General features: G+C 37.7%; 1 protein-coding gene across 8 annotated transcripts in view; it reads left to right on the forward strand.

The window, feature by feature from the left end:
• Positions 1–18,968, forward strand: part of CEP70 (centrosomal protein 70) — a 78,900-nt gene extending 59,932 nt beyond the window's left edge. For 7 of the 8 annotated variants that reach the window (XM_079921200.1, XM_079921196.1, XM_079921199.1 and 4 more), the window contains 6 exons: positions 11,867–12,037; positions 13,630–13,776; positions 13,958–14,126; positions 14,291–14,405; positions 15,395–15,474; positions 17,748–18,968. In XM_079921200.1, coding sequence (XP_079777326.1) covers positions 11,867–12,037; positions 13,630–13,776; positions 13,958–14,126; positions 14,291–14,405; positions 15,395–15,474; positions 17,748–17,809 — 744 coding nt within the window. In that variant the 3' untranslated portion in view covers positions 17,810–18,968. The remainder of the gene's footprint in view (positions 1–11,866; positions 12,038–13,629; positions 13,777–13,957; positions 14,127–14,290; positions 14,406–15,394; positions 15,475–17,747) is intronic. The other variant, XM_079921201.1, reaches the window with a different exon arrangement.
• The last annotated feature ends 3,991 nt before the right edge of the window (positions 18,969–22,959 follow it).

Below are 22,959 nucleotides of genomic sequence, written 5' to 3' on the forward strand. Positions count from 1 at the left end.
GAAATAGTATCAAGTATCTATTCTGACCACAAAGCTATGAGACTAGATATCAATTACAGGAAAAAAAAAACTGTAAAAAATAGTTTAAACACATGGAGGCTAAACAGTACTAAGTAACCAAGAGATCACTGAATAAATCAAAGAGGAAATCAAAAAATACATAGAAACAGGGCTTCCCTGGTGGCGCAGTAGTTGAGAGTCCGCCAGCCGATGCAGGGGACACGGGTTCGTGCCCCGGTCCGGGAAGATCCCACATGCCGTGGAGTGGCTGGGCCGGTGAGCCATGGCCGCTGAGCCTGCGCATCCGGAGCCTCTGCTCCGCAACGGGAGAGGCCACAACAGTGAGAGGCCCGCATACCGCAAAAAAAAAAAAAATACATAGAAACAAATGACAGTGAAAACGCTATGACCCAAAACCTGTGGGATGCAGCAAAAGCAGTTCTAAGAGGGAAGTTTATAGCAATACAGTCCTACCTCAAGAAACAAGAAAAATCTCAAACAACCTAACCTTACACTGAAAGCAATTAGAGAAAAAAGAACAAAAAAACCCCAGAGTTAGCAGAAGGAAAGAAATCATGAACTTCAGAACAGAAAACAATGAAAAAGAAATGTAGGAAACGATAGCAAAATCAATAAAATTAACAGCTGGTTCTTTGAGAAGATAAACAAGATTGATAAACCATTAGCCAGACTCATCAAGAAAAAAAGGGAGAAGACTCAAATCAACAGAATTTGAAATGAATAAGGAAAAGTAACAACTGACATTACAGAAATAAAAGAATCATGAGTAATTACTACAAGCAACTCTATGCCAATAAAATGGAAAACCTGGAAGAAATGGACAAATTCTTAGAAAAGTACAACCTTCCAAGACTGAACCAGGAAAAAGTAGAAAATATAAACAGACCAATCACAAGCACTGAAATTGAAACCGTGATTAAAAATCTTCCAACAAACAAGTCCAGGACCAGATAGCTTCACAGGCGAATTCTATCAGACATTTAGAGAAGAACTAACACCTATCCTTCTCAAACTCTTCCTAAATATAGCAGAGGAAGGAACACTCCCAAACTCATTCTATGAGGTCACAATCACCCTGATACCAAAACCAGACAAAGTTGTCACAAAAAAAGAAAACTACAGGCCAATATCACTGATGAACATAGATGCAAAAATCCACAACAGAATACTAGCAAACAGAACCCAAGAACACATTAAAAGGATCATACACCATGATCAAGTGTGGTTTATCCCAGGAATGCAAGGATTCTTCAATATATACAAATCAATCAATGTGATACACCATATTAACAAATTGAAGGATAAAAACCATATGATAATCTCAATAGATGCAGAAAAAGCTTTTGACAAAATTCAGCACCCATTTATGATAAAAACTCTCCAGAAAGTGGGCATAGAGGGAACCTACCTCAACATAATAAAGGCCATATATGACAAACCCACAGCCAACGTTCTCAGTGGTGAGAAACTGAAACCATTTCCTCTAAGATCAGGAACAAGACAAGGTTGCCCACTCTCACCACTATTATTCAACATAGTTTTGGCAGTTTTAGCTATGGCAGTCAGAGAAGAAAAAGAAATAAAAGGAATCGAAATCGGAAAAGAACTAAAAGTGTCGCTCTTTACAGATGACATACTATACATAGAGAATCCTAAAGATGCCACCAGAAAACTACTAGAGCTATCAATGAATTTGGTAAAGTAGCAGGATACAAAATTAATGCACAGAAATCTGTTGCATTCCTATAAACTAACGACGAAAAATCTGAAGGAGAAAATGAGGAAACACCCCCATTTACCACTGCAACAAAAAGAATAAAATACCTAGGAATAAACCTACCTAAGGAGACAAAAGGCCTGTATGCAGAAAACTATAAGACACTGATGAAAGAAACTAAAGATGATACAAACAGATGGAGAGATATACTGTGTTCTTGGATTGGAAGAATCAATATCGTGAAAATGACTATACTACCCAAAGCAATCTGCAGATTCAGTGCAATCCCTATCAAACTACCAATGGCGTTTTTCACAGAACTAGAAGAAAAAATTTTAATTTGTTTGGAAACACAAAAGACCCTGAGTAGCCAAAGCAATCTTTTTCTTCTTCTTTATAAATTTATTTATTTATGGCAGCATTGAGTCTTCATTGCTGGGTGCGGGCTTTCTCTAGTTGTGGTGAGCGAGGGCTACTCTTTGTTGTGGTGCGTGGGCTTCTCATTGCAGTGGCTTCTCTTGTTGCGGAGCACAGGCTCTAGGTGCACGGGCTTCAGAAGTTGTGCAATGTGGCTTCGGTAGTTGTGGCACATGGGCTCAGTAGTTGTGGTTCATGGGTGCTAGAGTGCAGGCTCAGTAGTTTTGGAGCACGGGCTTAGTTGCTCTGCAGCATGTGGGATCTTCCCACACCGGGGCTCGAACCCATGTCCCCTGCATTGGGAGGCTGATTCTTAACCACTGTGTCACCAGGTAAGTCCCCCAAAGCAATCATGAGAAAGAAAAACGGAGCTGGAGGAATCAGGCTCCCTGACTTTAGACTATACTACAAAGTGACAGTAATCAAGACAGTATGGTACTGGCACAAAAACAGACATATAGATCAATGGAACAGGATAGAAAGCCCAGAGATAAACCTATGCACATATGGTCAGCTTATGTTTGATAAAGGAGGCAAGAATATACAATGGAGAAAAGACAGCCTCTTCAATAAGTGGTGCTGAGAAAACTGGACAGCTACATGTAAAAGAATGAAATTAGAACACTTCCTAACACCATACAAAAAAATAAACTCAAAATGGTTTAAACACCTAAATATAAGGCCAGACACTATCAAACTCTTAGAGGAAAACATTGGCCGAACAATCTATGAGATAAATCACAGCAAGATCCCTTTTGACCCACCTCCTAGAGAAATGTAAATAAAAACAAAAATAAACAAATGGGACCTAATGAAACTTAAAAACTTTTGCTCAGCAAAGGAAACCATAAACAAGACGAAAAGACAACCCTCAGAATGGGAGAAAATATTTGCAAATGAAGCAACTGACAAAGGATTAATCTCCAGAATATACAAGCAGCTCATGCAGCTCAGTATCAAAACAACAGCCCAATCCAAATGTGGGCGGAAGACCTCAATAGACATTTCTGCAGAGAAGATACACAGATTGCCAACAAACAAATGAAAGGATACTCAACATCACTAATCATTAGAGAAAGGCAAATCAAAACCACAATGACCTATCACCTCACACCAGTCAGAATGGCCATCATCAAAAAGCCTACAAACAATAAATGCTGGAGATTGTGTGGAGAAAAGGGAACCCTCTTGCACTCTTGGTGGGAATGTAAACTGATACAGCCACTATGGAGAACAGTATGGAGGTTCCTCAAAATAAAAATAGAACTACCATATGACCCAGCAATTCCACTACTGGGCATATTCCCTGAGAAAACCATAATTCAAAAAGACATGTGGACTTCCCTGGTGGCGCAGTGGTTGAGAGTCCACCTGCCGATTCAGGGGACACGGGTTCGTGCCCCGGTCCGGGAAGATCCCACATGCCGTGGAGCGGCTGGGCCCGTGAGCCATGGCTGCTGAGCCTGCGCGTCCGGAGCCTGTGCTCTGCAACGGGAGAGGCCACAACAGTGAGAGGCCCGCGTACTGCAAAAAAAAAAAAAAAAAAAAAAGTATCACAATATTCATTGAAGCACTGTTTACAGTTGCCAGGACGTGTAAGCAACCTAAGTGTCCATCGACAGATGAATGGATAAGGAAGATGTGGCACATATATACAATGGAATATTATTCAGCCATAAAAAGAAACGAAATTGAGTTATTTGTAGTGATGTGGATGGACCTAGAGTCTGTGTGTTATACAGAGTGAAGTAAGTCAGAAAGAGAAAAATAAATACCGTATGCTAACATATATATGAAATCTAAAAAAGAATGGTTCTCATGAACCTAGGGGCAGGACAGGAATAAAGATGGAGATGTAGAGAATGGACTTGAGGACATGGGGAGGGGGAAGGGTAAGCTGGGACTAAGTGAGAGAGTAGCATTGATATATATACACTACCAAATGTAAAATAGATAGCTACTGGAAAGCAGCTGCATAGCACAGGGAGATCAGCTTCGTGCTTTGTGACCACCTAGAGGGGTGGGATAGGGAGGGTGGGAGGGAGATGCAAGAGGGAAGAGATATGGGGATATATTTATATGTAAAGCTGATTCACTGTGTTATGCAGCAGAAACTAACACAACATTGTAAAGCAATTATACTCCAATAACGGTGTTAAAAAAATAAAAAAAGATTAAAAAGAAAAAATCCTCCTGGATTAGGACACATAGGTTTTCGAGGCAGAAGTCCAGTATGACCCCATTGCCTGGCAAAGTAATAAAGCTATCCTTTAATACTTCAGCACTGCCCCCCAAAAAAAATAAAAGAAGAAGAATATACTCTGTTGTCAATAATAATTCCGTGGAGGGGAATTAATTAATTTTTCCATTAAAGGGATGTGTTTAGGGTCTTTTTTTTTGGCTGTGTTGGGTCTTTGTTGCTGTGTGCAGGCTTTCTCTAGTTGTGACTAGCGGGGACTACTGTTCGTTGCGGTGCACAGGCTTCTCATTGCGGTGGCTTCTCTTGTTGCAGAGCATGGGCTCTAGGTGCATGGGCTTCAGTAAATGTAGAGCGCGGGCTAGTAGTTGTGGTGCATGGGCTTAGTTGCTCTGCGGCATGTGGGATCTTCCCGGACCAGGGCTCAAACCTGTGTCCCCTGCATTGGCAGGCGGCTTCTTAACAACTGTGCCACCAGGGAAGCCCTGGAATGTGTTTAAATAGAAGTGAAATGTTGAATACACTCTGTTGAACTAACTAAATAAATAAATAATAAAAATGCTCCAAAATAAACATCTCAAATCATATTACCAGGAGACCTGTGAGTTGTAACTTGAAGTATGAGTAGGGACAAAAATTCAGTATGAAAACGGTATGTTGTCTTTATACTTTATAATTCCCTGATATTAGGGAATTATTCGTTTATTTATTTTTATTATTTTTATTTATCAAATAGCCTGGGCTTGATGGTGGAAATAAAGGAAATGGCTTTACTCTTCTCTCTGTTTATTTTTGAAGTATTTTTTAAATTTATTAATTTATTTTTGGCTGCATTGGGTTTTCGTTGTTACACGTGGGCTTTCTTTAGTTGTGGCGAGTGGGGGCTACTCTTCATTGCAGTGTGCAGGCTTCTCATTGTGGTGCCTTCTCTTTGTTGCAGAGCACAGGCTCTAAGCATGCGGGCTTCAGTAGTTGTGACAGGTGGGCTCAGTAGTTGTCGCTCATGGGCTCTAGGGCGCCGGCTCAGTGGTTGTAGCGTACGGGCTTAGTTGCTCCGCAGCATGTGGGATCTTCCCGGACCAGGGATTGAACCATGTGTCCCCTGCATCGGCAGGCAGATTCTCAACCACTGCACCACCGGGGAAGCTCCAACTCTTCTCTCTTTAAAGTGGTTGTTTTGAGTCTCCCTTTCCCGTTCTTGAATAATATATAAAGTAGAACTCATAGCTTTTGGCAAGGGGGTTATAGTCACATATTATACATATCAGTATATTTAAACTTCAGTCCAAGCATTGATGATGTTAGGGAATTATTGGGTTTTTATTTTATTTTTATTTTTATTATTTTTTCTTGAAGTATAGTTGATTACAATGCGTTAAGTTTCTGTTGTACCGCAAAGTTATTCAGTTATGTATATATCCATATATATTCTTTTTTATTATAGGTTATTACAAGATATTGAATATAGTACCGTACCCTGTACTATACGGTACAGCCTTGTTGTTTATCTATTTTATATGTAGTAATTTGTATCTGGTAATCTGAAACTCCTTGTTTATCCCTCCCCCAACTTTCCCCTTTGATAACCATAAGTTTGTTTTGTATGTTTGTGAGTCTGTTTCTGTTTTGTAAACACATTTATTTATATCATATTTTAGCTTCCACATATAAGTGATATCATATAATATTTGTCTTTTCTGTCTGACTTACTTCACTTAGTATGATAGTCTCTAGGTCCATCCATGTTGCTGCGAATGGTATTATTTCATTCTTTTTTATGGCTGAGTAGTATTCCATTGTGTATATATATGTACCATGTCTTCTTTATCCATTCACCTGTCGATGGACATTTAGGTTGTTTCCATGTCTTGGCTGTTGTAAATAGTGCTGCTGTGAACATTGGGGTGCATGTGTCTTTTTGAATTATAGTTTTCTCAGGATATATGCCCAAGAGTGGGATTGCTGGATCATGTGGTAACTCTATTTTTAGTTTTCTGTGGAACCTTCATACTGTTTTCCACAGTAGCTGCACCACCTTACATTCCCACCAACAGTGTAGGAAGGTTCCCTTTCCTCCATACCCTCTCCAACATTTGTTATTTGTAGATTTTAATGATGGCCATTCTGACCAGCATGAGGTGGTACCTTATTGTAGTTCTTTTTTTTTAACATCTTTATTGGAGTATAATTGCTTTACAATGGTGTGTTAGTTTCTGCTTTATAACAAAAAAATATGGAACGCTTCACGAATTTGCTTGTCATCCTTGCACAGGGTCCATGCTAATCTTCTCTGTGCCGTTCCAGTTTTAGTATATGTGCTGCTGAAGCGAGCACTCATTGTAGTTTTGATTTGCATTTCTCTAACAATTAGCAGTATTGAGCACCTTTTCATGTGCCTATTGGCCATCTGTATGTCTTCTTTGGAAAAATGTCTATTTAGGTCTTCTGCCCATTTTTTGATTGGGTTGTTTGCTTTTTTGTTATTCAGTTGTACGAGCTGTTTGTATATTTTGGAAATTAAGCCCTTGTCGGTCACATCATTGGCAAATATTTTCCCTCAGTACATAGGTTGTCCATTTTGTTTATGGTTTCTTTTGCTGTGCAAAATCTTATAAGTTGATTAGGTCCCATTTGTTTATTTTTGCTTTTATTTCTATTGCCTTGGGAGACTGACCTAAGAAAACATTGCTACAATTTATGTCAGAGAATGTTTTGCCTATGTTCTCTTCTAGGAGTCTTATGGTGTCCTTCTTATATTTAAGTCTTTAAGCCACTTTGAGTTTATTTTTTGTTTCTGGTGTGACGGAGTGTTCTAACTTCATTGATTTACATGCAGCTGTCCAGCTTTCCCAGCACCACTTGCTGAAGAGACTTTTTTCCCTCCATTGTGTATTTTGCATTCTTTGTCAAATACTGACTGTAGGTGTGTGTGTGGGGGAAATTATTAATTTTCTTATTTATAATAATGGCATTATGACTTTGTAGAAGAATATGCCTACTTTTAAGAGATGCATGCTTAAGTATGTATGAGAGTGAAGTGTTATCATGTCTGCAGTTTCTTCAAATGGTTCAGCTCAAAATATAGATAGAGTGAGCAAATATGGCAAAATGTTAACAATTATTGAATCTAGGTAGTGATTATATGGGTGTTTGTGATGGTTCATTTTATTTATCAACTTGACTGGGCTACAGGGTGCCCAGATATTTGGTCAAACATTGTTCTGGGTTTTTCTGAGAATGTTTCTGAATGAGATGAGAAAATCTTTTTTCTCCATACCTGTCAATAAGGACCACCACTAGTGGTTTGCTTAAACTGGCAAAGCCAATAATATACCTTCACTGTCATGCCTTAGGGGTATATCAGCTCTCCAGCCCTATATCATAACTTAGTTGACAAGGATCTTGATCACCTTTCCCTTCTATAAGATATCACACTGGCCAGTTACATTGATGATGTTATGCTGATTGGACCTACTGAGCAAGAAGTAGCAACTTATTGGTAAGACATTTGCATGTTAAAGGATGGGAAAGAAATGTAACAAAAATTCAGGGGCCTTCTACTTCAGTGAAACTTCTAGGGCTCAAGTGGTGTGGGCATGTCAAGATCTCCCTTTAAGGTAAAGGATAAGTTATTGCTCTGGCACCTCTTACAACCAAAAACCTGGCACAGCACCTAGTAGGCCTCTTTGGATTTTGGAGGTAACATATTCCTCATGTGATGTGTTACTCCAACCCATTTACTGAGTGATCTGAAAAGGCACTAGTTTTGAGTGGGGCCCAGAACAAGAGAAGGCTCTGCATCGGTCCAGGCTGCCATGCAAGCTGCTCTGCCATTCGGACAACAGGATCCAGCAGATCCGATGGGGCTTAGACTGTCATGGCAGGTAGGGATGCTGCTGGCAGCCTTTGGCGGCCCCTGTAGGTGAATCATAAGTCAGGCTCTTAGGATTTTGGAGAAGGATCCTGTCATCCTCTGCAAATAACTACTTTCCTTTTAAGTAATAACTCTTGGCCTGCTGCGGGGCCTGAGTAAAAGGCTTAACGGTGGGCCACAAAGTTACCATGTGACTTGAATTACCCGTCATGAGCTGGGTGTCATCTGACCCACGAAGCCAATAAAATTGGGTGAGCACAGCAGCACTCTGTCATCGAATGAAGGTGGTACATGTGAAATTGGGCCTGAGCAGGCCCTGAAGGCACAATAAATTACATGAAGCAGTGGCCAAATGCCTGCGGTTTCCCACTCTTGCTGCACTACCTTCTCTCCCCCAGCCTGCACCTGTGGCCTCATGGGGAGTTCCCTATGATCAATTGACATAAGAAGGGTAGACTTAGGCCTGATTTACAGGTGGCTCTGCATAATCTGTAGGGACCACATTAAAGTAGACAACTGCAACACTACAGCTTCTGTCTGGGACATCCCTGAAGGAAAGAAGTGAAGGGAAATCCTCCCACTGGGCAGAACTTTGAGCAGTGTACTACCACTCCACAAGGAAGGAAAGGAAGAGAATGTCTAGAATACAGGCCATCCCTTAGGGCATCTCTTAGTATTGCCATGCCTTGTGATAAAGGTCAATGGAAAACTCCAACAACCTGGTCTAGGCAGAACTACTAATGGCCCAGACCCTTCAGGAATGAAGATTTGGATTACCCCAGCAAGTAAAGGACCAGGACCAGCTGAGGTGCTTGCTGAAGGCAAACATAATAAAAAAAAGGTAATGGAAGAAAGTAGTGATAAATACCAGCTGTGACCATAAGATGACTTATAGAAATGAGGATTATAATTGTCATGTGTATTTCCTCCTTATTTGGTTATGAATATGTTCACATGGGTGTATGTATATATTTGTAAATACATATATATATATATATATATATATATATATATATAGCAAATATCTTTGTTCTTTTCCTGCTCTTATTCTCTTATCATATAATGACTATGTCATCATATTTGAGTACTGTTATTTTTATATCATAGTTTTTAAGTTACAGGGTATCAAGGAGAAGAGTAATCCTCACTTTAGGACTTTACCTCTTCTTCTGGCAAAGGGGTTAGTACATTTTTGGCTGTACACAGCACAGTTGTATCATGTTAGGTGATCCATGATCTTGTTATTGTCTTTATTTGGAGATTAAGTATGGTTTGAGGCAAAGTGTATGGGTGCCAAGTTGACAAGGGGTGGACTTGTGATGGTTAATTTTATGTGTCAGCTTGACTAGGCCAGAGGGTGCCCAGATAATTTGGTCAAGCCTTGTTCTGGGTGTGTCTGTGAGGGTGTTTCTGGAGGAGAGTAACATTTGAAATGGTGGACTGGGTAAAGCCCTCCTCGTGGTGGCTGGGTCTCATCACGTCACCTGAAGGCCTGAGTAGACCAAAAAGGCTGAGGAAGAAGGAACTTTCTGCCTGCCTGACTGCCTTTGAGCTGGGACATCAATTTTTTTTCCAGCTTTCAAGTGTTGAACTGAAACATTGGCTCTTCCTTGGTCTCAAGCTTGTGGGAATTCAGACTAGAACTATGCCATTGGCTAACTGCAGCATTGCTGCATTGCTGACTGCAGATCTCAGCAATTGCTGACTGCAGATCTCAGGACTTGTCAGCTCCTATAATTGTGTGAGCCAATTCCTTATAATAAATAAATACACAGACATTTGCACACACACATACACATCCTATTGGTTCTGTTTCTGGTGAACACTGACTATATAATATAGTATTTATTGTTTATATTCTTTTTATTTTCTGTATGTTTCAAAGTTTCCTTGTTGAAAAGTTGGGAGAAAAAGTCATTCAAATCTCAGTCAAAACTTCAGTCTCTCATCCAGTTCAAGGCTTCTACCTTATGCTTACTTTATCTCATGTCTGACCTATGCTTCTCCAAATAAGCAGTGTGGCAAGTGGGTGTGATCTGTTTCTTTATTCTCATTGCTCCCCTTCACTCCTAGTCCTCTGCTATATCTAGCTTCTTCCAGGTTGTCAGTGAGGGTGAATGTTGAGTGAGAACACAAAGCAAAAGGGTAGAATCTTTCTCGACTGGTGCTGGTATAATCTAGCACTGGTGCCCTTTGTGTGGCTAATGACCAAATACTGCCTGTTTTTCTCTATCACAGAATGTGTGTGTGTGTGTGTGTGTGTGTGTGTGTGTGTGTGCAGTTATTTCCTCCCTACCAACTAGGGACCTTGGCATCGTACCATTCATTCTGTGGGCAATGCATTTTCCAGCTGATCTCTTATGAATCCCTCTCTTCCTCTTGTTCAAGTGACACTCCCTTAGGGTCCTCCAGCTATAGGTAGCTTTTTTTTTTTTTCCATGAAAGCAAAGCTTGACTGTCTTCCAAAGTGTCCACTTGGTCACAGGGTATATTCTTACCATACCAGAAGAAGTAAAAGGGCAGACTTCTCTTGTTGCTGCCTCCTCTCCTTGCTCTATTCTATCTTTGACTTTATATACGTATCAGTTTATTTTTGCTGTGTAACAAACCTTTCTAAAACTTAGTGACTTAAAATAACACCCCTTTTAATATTACGGTGCTTGGACAGCTGGGCAGTTCTGTTGATTGCAGCTGGGCTCCCTCATGCATCTGCAATCTGGTACAAGTCAGCTAAGTGGCTCTGGAGTTGTATTAGAGTGATTGGGTTGACTGGGTTATGTGTCTTTCATCATTCACCATCTAGCCTGGGCTGGTCCATGTGGCAGCAGATCTCAATGGGAGAGAGCAGAAATAATCAAGCCCCCTTGAGTCTTGGGCTTCAAGCTGGCACACCATAACTTCCTTTTCTGTATGCCAAAGCAAGGCCCAAGATTACCCCAGATTCAAGGAGCAGGAAATACTCTACCTCTTGATGGGAGAACCTGCAGTGTCATACTGCCAAGGGGAGAGGATGTAAGGAAGAGTAATAATTGCAGTAATTTTTGCTAACAATCTACTACGAGGTATGGATACATACTGCTAGACATGTATGTAATCCCCCTTGGTTCACTGCCACCCTCATGGAAGGGAATTGTGCTATGACCTTCTGACACTCAGCTAATATCAGCTCCCTGATTTCTTTTAGGAGTTCTTGCTGCCCTCCTTAATCTTTGGTGTGAGGCAGAGGGAGAAGAAATACTATGTTCCTGTGCTCATTAATAATTTAATGAAGGCGAATTAATTATTTTTTTCCATTAAAATGGAATTCAAAGTAGAGTTTAAATATAATAGAAGCAAAACATTGAAATGCATGTTCTAAACCAAACAACAGCAACAACAAAACTGCTTGTTAATAAGCATCAGAAATCAAATTCTCAGGAGACCTGTAGTTTTCTATGGGAAAAAAAGAAAAATAACACAGCATTTTTCACTCACTTGTTCTGTACAGTCCTTTGAAAGACACTTGTTTTGGTGAATCCTGTGCAATGAATCTCTAACTCGGTAATGATGTTACATTGATATGTAAAGCACTCCTTTAACATATATCACTTTGATAGGACTGTGGTAAACATTTCAACTAAAAACACTGTCTTTTTTAAAGGTATTAAGGAGCATCAATTCAATTATTCACAATCCAAGAGCTCCAGTAATAATTTATAAACAGAGCAAAGGAGGAGCCCAACATTTTAATAAAGATCTTGTTCAGGATTGTGGATTTGAGCATCTTGTTCCTATAATAGAAATGTGGGCAGATCAGCTGGCTTCCTTAAAGGTAAGGGGTTGAATATTCTTTACAGGCTTTGCAAATCTGTAGGAGTCCATGGGCTTTATATACTTTTATTCTCAAGCAAAGTTTTATATTTGATGTGCTTTTACCATAGACTTTTTCTTTATAATTGCACCTTACTGATGAAAAACATTGGTTAATGAAAGTATCGTTATGCTCTGACTTCCTGACTTTTTTTCAAATTCTGGTGGCACGTATTGTTTAATACATTTATTTGGCACTGAATTGTGTTGCCTTGAATTGCTAAAATAGATAACTGCCTTCTTACCAAATGAAAGATTAAAGATATTAATATGTGAGGTCTGGGTATTAATTGGAGAGTGTTAAATAAGTGGAGGACTAAAATAAGAAGTTGAGAAAAGTAAGAATTTCCTGTATTTCTTTCTGTATTCTAGAGTTGCACTGTCTAATACAATAACCACTAAGCCACAAGTAGCTTTTGATCTCTTGAAATGTGACTAGTCCCAACTGAGATGTGCTGCAAGTATAAAAATACACACTGGATTTAGAAGAGTTATTATGGAGGAAAATAGTTAAAATATTGATTATCTGTTAAATGATAATATTTTGGATATATTGGGTTAAATATATTATTAAAATTGTCACCTACTTCTTTTTACTTTTTAAAATGTGGCTACTAGACAATATTACTGTGACACACATTACATTCCTTCTGGATGGCATTGTTCTAAAGGGCCAAGCACTGTGCCGTGCACATAGTAGATGCTCAGTAAATATTTGTTTATAGATTGACCAGTCTTAGACTTCTAAAATTCCAGGAGCCCGGCCTCTTGTGCACAGTTTTAAATAGATTAGGACAACATATCTAGGCCAGGAAAACTAAGTAGGCTGTCATGAAAATCAAGTCGAATTACTTCAGGCATCCTTTTGAATTAAAAACTTTCCTGGAGATACATACTATAACGTGGATGAATCTTGAAAATATCCTAAGTGAAAGAAGCCTGTCACAAAAGGCCGCTTATTGTATGATTCCATTTTTTTTAATGAAATGCTCAGAATAGGCAAATCCATAGAAACAGAAAGTAGATTAGTAGTTACCCAAGGGCTGAGAGCAGGAGAGAATGGGGAATGACTGTAAATGGATACAGGGTTTCTTTTTGGAGTCATGACAATGTTCTAGAGTTGGATAATGGTGATGATTGCACATCTCTGTAAATAAGTCAAAACTACTGAATTGCACATTTAAAGAGGATGAATTTTATGGTACGTGAATTACATCTCAGTATATCTTATTTAAAAAATCAAGGGCAAAATATTAAGGACAAGCTTATTTTTTATTTATCAATATTTCAAAATAATTACTTGAATAACATATGCTACTAATAAATAACATATAATTACTTTAAACATCCAGATTCCAGATAATCAATATATATATATGTAAGGCCTGGAGAAAACTAATTTAACAGACTTTTTCTAAACTGATAATGGTATTTTTTAAAAAAATAATGATGATGGTTAATATATATATTAAATCTGCTTGGATAATTATATTTTATTAGCATTATTATGAAAACTTTAAAAATCAGTAATAGCATATTGTTTCTTTCGTAAAGGATTTGTATAAGTCCTTGAAAATACTATCTGCAGAACTGGTGCCTTGGCATAATTTAAAGAAGCAGGATGAAAATGAAGGTGTCAAAGTTGAAGATCTGTTGTTTATAGTAGATACCATGTTAGAAGAAGTGGAAAATAAGGAAAAGGTAATACTACCTAATACTTACATAAATGTTCACATTTTAATGTACTCTTTATCTTAGAAACTAATAATGATATGGATATAGATATTCTACTAGAACTCTATTTCTCTTTTGAAAGTTTTTATTAAAGATTTGGAATAATTTTAAGATGTAAACTATCTTTTTCTTTCTCTCTTTTGGGCAGGACAGCAATATGCCAGACTTTCAAATTTTGCAAGCTATTGTTTCTCACTTCCAAAAATTATTTGATGTGCCTTCTTTAACTGGAGTCTATCCCCGAATGAATGAAGTTTATACTAGGCTTGGAGAAGTGAACAATGCTGTGAGAAACCTCCAGGAACTCTTAGAACTAGGTGATGACCCTTTGTTTTTTTGGCCCCCCATTTAAGAATTATTTTTAATAAATCAACAAAAAGTAGTTAAAAAAATCAAGGCTAACTGAAGCATAAAGTGTTTGATTTAATGATTTTGAAAACTCTCTTTTAAAATATCCTATCCTTTTATTTCTCTTTTGCAGATAGTTCATCCTCATTGTGTGTGCTGGTGAGCACAGTTGGAAAATTGTGTAGGCTGGTTAATGAAGATGTGAATGAACAGGTTATGCAGGTATTGGGACCTGAAGACCTCCAAAGGTATTTATTTTGAAAAGGTTGCAAAGTACCATCCAGAATGTTTGGAGTGGTAAAATTAAAGACTTCCAAAACTTCATAAGTTATTTACCTTTCCTGTTTGGAATAGCATTTTTTAAAATAACTTGACAATCTAAAATAATCTCACACCTTAGGGATGGAGAGAATGTCAAGTATTTTCAAGATAAAAGTAGACTCTAGGGCCTATAGGTTTACATAGGGTGGATCAGGACTCCAGCATTATTGCTATAAGCTTGTTTCCAAATTATATATGGAGAAATTCATACTTTATTAGCAACTTTATGTGAATTCAGAATATATAAGTCCAATTTTTAGTACATTACCATCAATCACTGATCACTAAATAATCACTAAGAGTATGTGTATTATTTGATAGGAAGATGTTAAGAATTTTTTTAAAAAGCTAGGCATCTCTGACATAAAACCTAATGTTTTTTTAAAATATCAAAATGTTATAGCTATACTCTTCCTCCCTCCTTCCCCAGATTTTATACTTCAACATATGTTCTGCAAGTTTTCCAAGAACCCTTACCTGACCCTTGAGTTTTCTGATACTTAATGCTTTTAAAAGGAATGTATGTCTCACTATTGGTCTTTTTCTCCTTCCCACAGTTTTACTGATTACTGATACTTATTCTTAATGTTTAATAGAATACAGGATATAAAAGCCAATTCTTTTTAGAAAATGTTATAAAAGCATGGTCTCTTAAGAATCCTCAAGCTAAATAGAAAATTCCTATATTAGGAATGTTATATAGATTTAACTTTAGAACAGATGATTACACTGATAATAGACTTTTTTTTTAGAAAAGTGTTACTAGATGAACAAAGAGCTGAAAAAGAATGGATTGCAGTAAATGATCATTAAACTTATATTTAAATTAGCAGGACAATTTCTTTCCATTTTGAAATGTTCTATGTCCAGTGAGATGCAAGTTGGAAATTCAGTGTAAACTGCATTTTTTTTAAAGCATTATCAACAAATTGGAAGAACATGAGGAATTTTTCCCAGCATTTCAGGCATTTACTAATGATCTACTTGAAATCTTAGGTAAGATCTTTGTTGGTGGTGGTTAAATTTTGAGTCTCAAGATGTCAGTGGGTTTGAGGAAACAGTGCTCCTTAGTCACTGTATTAGTGTTTTTACCCAGAGTTGTAGAAAGTGTCTGGAAACCACTAACAGTTCTGGAAACAAACTTCTAACTTGCAGTTAAAGTTGGTTGGGATTAGTCTGCAGAACAGAGAAACATATATATATCCTTTAAGGAGCTGGGGGCTGCCTTTGTTTTAGGACCTTAAAATGAGAAATGACATTACTCTGGCTAGGCCCAGTGTAACCTTGACTCTGTCATTGGCTAATGAGAAATATCCTTAGAATTTATGATCTTGGAAGGTGTCTTTTTTTTTCTTCTTCCTCCTTCTCCTTCTTTTTCTTCTCTCTTTTTTTTTTTAAAGATAGTTCCTACTTACTGTGTTTTTTAGATATACAAATTAAATTTCCTTCTAAGGTGATGAGAAGTAATATAAAGTAAACATCTGTAGAAAGGAGATAAATTTATAAATCTGTTGAAGGGAAGAGTTACATTTTACACTCTTGGTCAGATTGAGGGATTCGTCAGTAGTAATATCTCTTACAGGGAAAAAAAAATGTAATTAGCTTAGGAATCATAGGCAAAATAGAGACCCAGTTCTCTTTAAGTGTGATTATATATGGCTATAAAAATAATTTATCTTACTGTTAAGAACACTGTTTAGGGAATTCCCTGGCGGTCCAGTGGTCATTAGGACTCTGGGCTTTCACTGCCGAGGGTGCAAGTTCAATCCCTGGCAGGGGAACTAAAATCCCGCAAGCTGCGCAGCGTGGCCAAAAAAACCCCCACTTTTTAAAAAGGTTAAAGTGATTTATTTATTAATGAATTCTTTTTTTTCCCATATAGCTCATTTGAAATTGAAAGTGTTTTTTTGTTGTTGTTTGGGAAAATGTAATTTGAAAGTTTAACTTGAGATGTGGAATTGTATAAGTGTGTTGCCTTGTATCTCAGAGAGCCTTGTTTCCTGCAATAATATGATTTTACTTGCTTTGGCGTAGCAATTAAACAATGAGTTTCTTGTCATTAATAAACATTTTAATAGGTGTGCTAGCAACACTTATTTCAGAATCCTTCTATAGAAACTTCCCCTCAGATAGGATACTCAGCATGGTTCATGTAGGATCATTTGCTTCAATTCAACAGGTGTGATTTTAGAATGCAGGTCAGGGAATAACTTGATCTTTGTACCTTACCACAATGTAAGATGTGAACCAAATTCTCTGCTGTAGATTTGCTCATATTTTTTTCCTTTCCTATGTTTTGATAAGTGGATTCAGATAAGGATTCTGACTGAAGTCAGGAACTTAAACAGCATGGGTCATGTGTTTTGGCTAAAGGAAGAACAATCAAAATCCAGCTAAACATGGAGGGAAAGAGATGGAATCCAAGGAATCACGTTTTATGTAAAGGAAGTGAGTTTATGAACAGTGAACTAGCAGAATAATCTAGAAAAAAGTGGTGAGAATTTAGAGAACCTGCCACTGGGGTTTACCTTAAGTAGGGCTGGAGTCTACATAATCAGAGGAAGGACCTTCCTTAGTGGCTAGGAGCTTCCAGATGGTGAATTCTAACTTAGGCTGGTTGGAAGAAGATAGTCTTAGGAAGAGAAGTCAAATTCAGAAAGAATCTGGCAGAGAAGAACCTGAACTATCTTGTAGGCTGGACCAGGCTAAGCTCTATAATACATCGCATCTGAGATTTTACTCTGAGACACCTCACACCTTTTATTAGGTAGATAGGCTTCATCCTAAAAGGTAGACCTAAGAGCCATCCTACTAATGAGAAATCTTTATCATAGATTTAGGACAGGACTGTGTTCCAAGAGAAGAAATCCCTAAGTCCTTAGATGGGGGCCCATGAGAGATAGTGCCTCTACTGGGGATTTCACCATGTAGGCTCACCCATGTAGTTAAAGAGGCAGTAACATAATATCATAAATGTTGCTAGTAGGATCTGTTAATAAGAGCACACTGCTAATGAGATTAATATCAGAGTCAGAGGGTGCTTTTGTAGGTGTGTGATAGCTTTTACCCTTTTTTTTGCCCTGTGAAGCATCTGTGTCTGAATCAGTGATACACTCATCACCACTATTGGAGAAAAGTTTCATGTGCATGAAAGCACTAGTGATGTTGCCTTTGTGTCTGAAGTTTGCCTCTGAATAGAGATTCTCATTTCATCTGAGCCTAACAGTGGATAAAGCTATTCTTTTATTATTGTTGTTTTTCTATTACAGAAATTGATGACTTGGATGCCATTGTACCTGCAGTAAGGAAATTAAAAATACTTTCATGCTGAAAACAAATCATTTTTACTGTGTAAATTGCATTCTTAACATTCTAAATATTTTGTAGGATTGATCTTACTCTGAGACAAGGGTTATAAAATGTATATACTCTCAGAATTCACCCCCTTCTTTCTGTTGGGTCCTTCTCCATCCATATAATTTTTATTAACTTTGAGATTCTTTTATAGAAAACATTGCTAAGTTTAATTACTAAATTAACTTTAGATCCTTTAATCATTTCTTAAGCAATTCTTGAGTGCTTAAAATGTAAGATTGTTTTAAAGTACAGCGTGTAAGAGAGACACTCAGGGAGAGAGTGCAAGTAATAGAAAGGTTGCATTTAAGTTCAGAGTTTTTTGGCCTGGGAACAAGGAATGCCAGTGGCTCTCTTTAGTCCAGCCAGCAGGAAGCTGTTGCTTTCCTGGCAAGGAAATGGCACATACTATTAAGATATCCCTCATGACACTTGCCCTTTCAGAGCAGAAGGAACAAAAGGAAGAAGGAAAAAAGTTTTTATCGTGTTAGGGTAGGAAATGAATTATGAGGTAAAATAGATGAGTGGATGTGAGTCTCTCATAAAGTGTCCTTTTTGCTATCTTGATGTGATGTACTTTTTATAAGGGCATGAAATCTTAAATAAAATTTTTGTAATGAATTTCCAAACCTAAATGTTCTCAGTGACTTACTTGTATTCCTCACCGATAATGAGTCGTATTCTCTTACTAGGCTGAGCCTTCCTTGGGCACCCTTCCTGGTTCACCTTTGCTGTGTTTTACGTAAGAGTAGTTTTCTTGATGCTTTCTACTTACCCTCTGTTCTCCATATTCATTCTGATTTTCTTAAAGGACAGGTGTTTGGCTTCACATCTGTGAGTACGGGCCACTTTTGGTTACTGCTGCTCCCTCACCCCCTACCCCCACTTTTTTTTTTTTTTTGCGGTACGCGGGCCTCTCACTGTTGCGGCCTCTCCCATTGCGGAGCACAGGCTCCGGACGCGTAGGCTCAGTGGCCATGGCTCACGGGCCCAGCCGCTCCGCGGCATGCGGGATCTTCCTGGACCGGGGCACGAACCTGCGTCCCCTGCATCGGCAGGCGGACTCTCAGCCACTGCGCCACCAGGGAAGCCCTGTAGACTTTTTAATGATGGCCATTCTGACTGGTGTGAGGTGGTACCTCATTATAGTTTTGATTTGCATGGAAGAAATATAATTTTAAAATTATGTTAATCTAAATTTTGTCAGCTAGTTTAAGAGCCTGTGGTTAACTCTTAGTTTAAAACAGAGGTTTTCAAACTCTTCCTCAGAGGCCTAGGAGTTTTTTTGGAGGGCCACTGAGAAGGGACAGTGCTGCTAGTAGGAAGAACATTAGGCCCTCTCTATCAGGTCTACTTTTATCCAGTTTTAATTATTTAAAATATAAGTACTGCAACCATTGTTTAGCTCTTGATTATTTACAGTTTTATTGATGTATAGTTGACATACATGTATAGTTGCTCCGCGGCATGTGGCATCCTCCCAGACCAGGGCTCAAACCCGTGTCCCCTGCATTGGCAGGAGGATTCTTAACCACTGTGCCACCAGGGAAGTCCTATTTCACTAATCTGTTTTGTGTGTTATAAATATAACACATATGCTAAGTATGATAAAAACCATAAATGTCAAGTATAATGAATGATTATAAAGTGCACACCCATGCAACAATCAAGAAACAGAACATTCACCAGCACTCCCAAAGGCCTCCCCCACATACCATATGTGTCTTCCCCCATTAGCCTGACTTATGTTAATCACTTACTTGGTTTTTTAAATAGTTTTGCCAGTTTTGTGTGTACACCTAGACCAAGATAGTTTAGTTTTGCCTATTTTTGAACTTTATAAAAATGGAATCGTATTGTATATTTTCTTTTTAATTCTTCTTTTGTTCAACATTGTTTGTACTGTTCATCTATATTGTTGTGTGTAGGTCTAGGTCATTTGTTTTCATTGGTGTCTAGTATTCCTCTATGAATGTTCCATAATCCATTTGTCTGTTCTACTAGAGATTGGCATTTGGGTTGTTTCTAGTTCTTGGCTGTTGTGAGCTACTGCTGTGAACATTCTTGTATGTGCATCCTTGTTCGCATGTGTGCAGGTTTTCTAGAAGCAATATCCAAGAAATAAAATTGCTGGGTCCTAGAGTAAAACACATCTAACCATGTGAATGGAGCCTCTGGGGTTGTATAGTGTGCAACTTTGATGGAGAATGTATATTTCAACTTTAGAAGAAAATGCCAAACTCTTTTCCAAAGTGGTTGTACCAGTTTATACTCCCACCATTAATGTATGAGAGTTCCCATTTTTCCATATCTTGACCAATTTTGGGTAAGTCAGATTTTTTATTTTTGCCAGTATAGTGTATAGAGCTCTTAGTGTGGTTTTAATGTTCATTTTCCTGATTACTAATGAAGTTAAACATCTTTTCCTTTGTTTATTGGCCATTTGTATTTATTTTTTGAAGTGCTTGTATGTATCTTTGGTTCACTTTTCTATTGGACAGTCGGTCTTTTCCTATTGACTTGTAAGAGTTATTTATATATTCTGGTCATGAGCCATTTGACAGTTATATGTGTTGCAAATGTCTTCTTCCATTCTATGTCCTCTTTCCATTTTCCTCTAGTTTCTTTTTATGAACTGACAAACTTAATTTTAATATAGAGAGTATAGTTAAAGATGTAGAGATTTATAGTTAGTGCTCTAAGTGTCTTATGAAACCTTTCTCTAGTCACAAGTTGTAAAGTTATTCTCTTATCTTATAACTGTACACTTTTGCCTTTCACACTTAGTCTAATATACCTGCAGTTGTTTGATTTTTTAAATGTGGTATAAGTAAAGGACCATTTTTACATTTTCCATCATAGATACCCAGTTATCTCAGCACCATTTATTGAAAAATCTATTTCCCCTCTGCTCGTAGTGCTACCTCTGTCATGAATTGAATATCTGTGTGTGAATGGGTCTGTTACTGGACTCTCTTTTCTATTCTTTTGGTCCAGTTGTCTCTCCCTGCACTAGTACCCCACTGTTTTCATTATTTTAACTTTAAAATAAACTTTGGTATCCAGTTGACGGCCTCCCACCCTTTATGTTTCCATGTGTATTGAATCAGATTATCAAGTTACACACACGCACACACTACATATTGAGATTCTTTTTTCATTAAGGATAGGATCAGTGAGGAAAATCAGCATCTGTAATGTTGGGTCTTCAAACTCCAAATACAGCATAGCTCTCCATCTGGTTAGATTCCCTTTAACATTTCTAATAAAGTTTCATAATTTTCCCATAGGGGTTATTGTTGGATGTATTCATAGTATTTGATCTTTTATACATTTATAAATTATCTTTTTAAAATTTCATTTTCCAACTATTTCAGGAACAGAGAACTACAGTTGATTTTTAAATATTAACTTTGCAGTTAGCAATCTTGCTAGAAACTCTCTGATTAACTCTAGCAGTATACCTTTAGATTATTTTGGATTTTTATGCTCATGATCATATCATCTGTATATAACAACAGTTTTGGTCAGATATACCTATTTTTTCTTGCCCAACTACATATGCCACAATACAGGGCTGAGTAGAAGTGGTGATAGCAAGCAGCCCTTTCTTATTCCAGATTTCAAAAGGAAAGCATTTAATGTTTCACCATTAAATATGATGTTTGCTACCATTACTATAAACAAATCTAAACTACCCTTGAGTATATCTTTTTCATCCTTTTATTTTCAACACTTCTATGTGTTTGAAGTGAACCTCTTGTAAATAGCATATAGCTGTACTTTTTATTTTCATGGAATTTGACCCCCTTGCAGGTTTTAATAGTGGGTTTATTGTGATTACAAATATATTTAGAAGTCTTTTGCCTATCTTCTTTTGTATTTTCTATTTATCATATTTTTCTATGCTACTTTTTTCTTTCCTATTTTTTTGGGGGTATTGAATTTCTCTTTATTTTTTTTTTCTTCTTCACTACTGATTTGGAAGTTTTATATTTCAGCTCTGTTGATTTTTCTATTGTTACTCTATTTTATTGGTTATCTTAAAATTTTTAATATACACTTAGTCAAGGTCAGGAGATAGAAACTACATTGCACAGGTAGCCTAACAGGAAAATTTTAAAACAAGAATGGCTAACTAGTAATGGTAGTTACCTACTAAAAGGGGAGAAAAGGAGACTCTAAGGGGTATGCAGTAGCGACTTCAGAAAGCAGATACTACCCCCAGGGATAAAGGAGAGTGAACAAGGAAGGAACTTAGAAACTTAAAAATTGCCTTCCCACTAGGCTGAGATTTAAACCTTTGAGTAGAGGTCTGGCTGCTATAGGAACAGGCAACCAACTTGTGGCAAAGAAACTTGCCAGAGGGTGCTGGATGGTGCTGAACCATGAAGGCTATATTTACGTTTGCAAAGCCCAAGGGCGTGAGCCAAGAGTAAACTGTGGCGGTGCTTTGGTAACTGAGGATGGCCCTCACACAGCCAGGAAGAAAGCACCTCAGTAGAAGAAAGAAAGGCCCCTTCTTCCCACTCTGGCCTTGCGGTGTCTCTCCAGTGCCCTCATTTGGGAAGCCTAACCTCAAGCTCCCTGGCAAAGGAGAGGAGGCTGTGGTGTCTCTAGTATCAAAGCAGGGCAAAGATGGGTTGACTTGGAGCTGAAAGGTAATAAACTAGTAACTGCCACATACTAATAATTAATTTTTAAAATAGAAAACTATCTTTAATTTCTTTTTTTTTTTTTAATTTTTTTTTTTTTTTTTTTTTTTTTTAATTTCTTAAATAAGGACTTTAACATTCCTCTGAACCAGCTTCATGGTCCTTCTTAGATGTCAGTGCTAGCATTTCAGTGCCACAGGCTTTTTGAACCCAGTTTTTACAAACATTTTTGGTTGCTTGCTTACTTTATATTTCTTAAACAATCAAGACTTACGTAGGTTTACCAACACATTTTACAGATTTCTTTGCTCTCCATTGTTTCCCACATGCCACTTCTGCCTTAATGTTACATTTTCCTTCTTGCTGAAATACATCTAGTGGCCATTTTTCAGTTGGTATTCCCATGTGCTTCATATTTTTAAAATTGTTTTTGTTTTTATAATTTTTGCCTGTGAGCTTCCCTTTAGTGGGA

Source organism: Stenella coeruleoalba (assembly GCF_951394435.1).
Source record: "Stenella coeruleoalba genome assembly, chromosome: 5".
Lineage (NCBI taxonomy): Eukaryota > Metazoa > Chordata > Mammalia > Artiodactyla > Delphinidae > Stenella > Stenella coeruleoalba.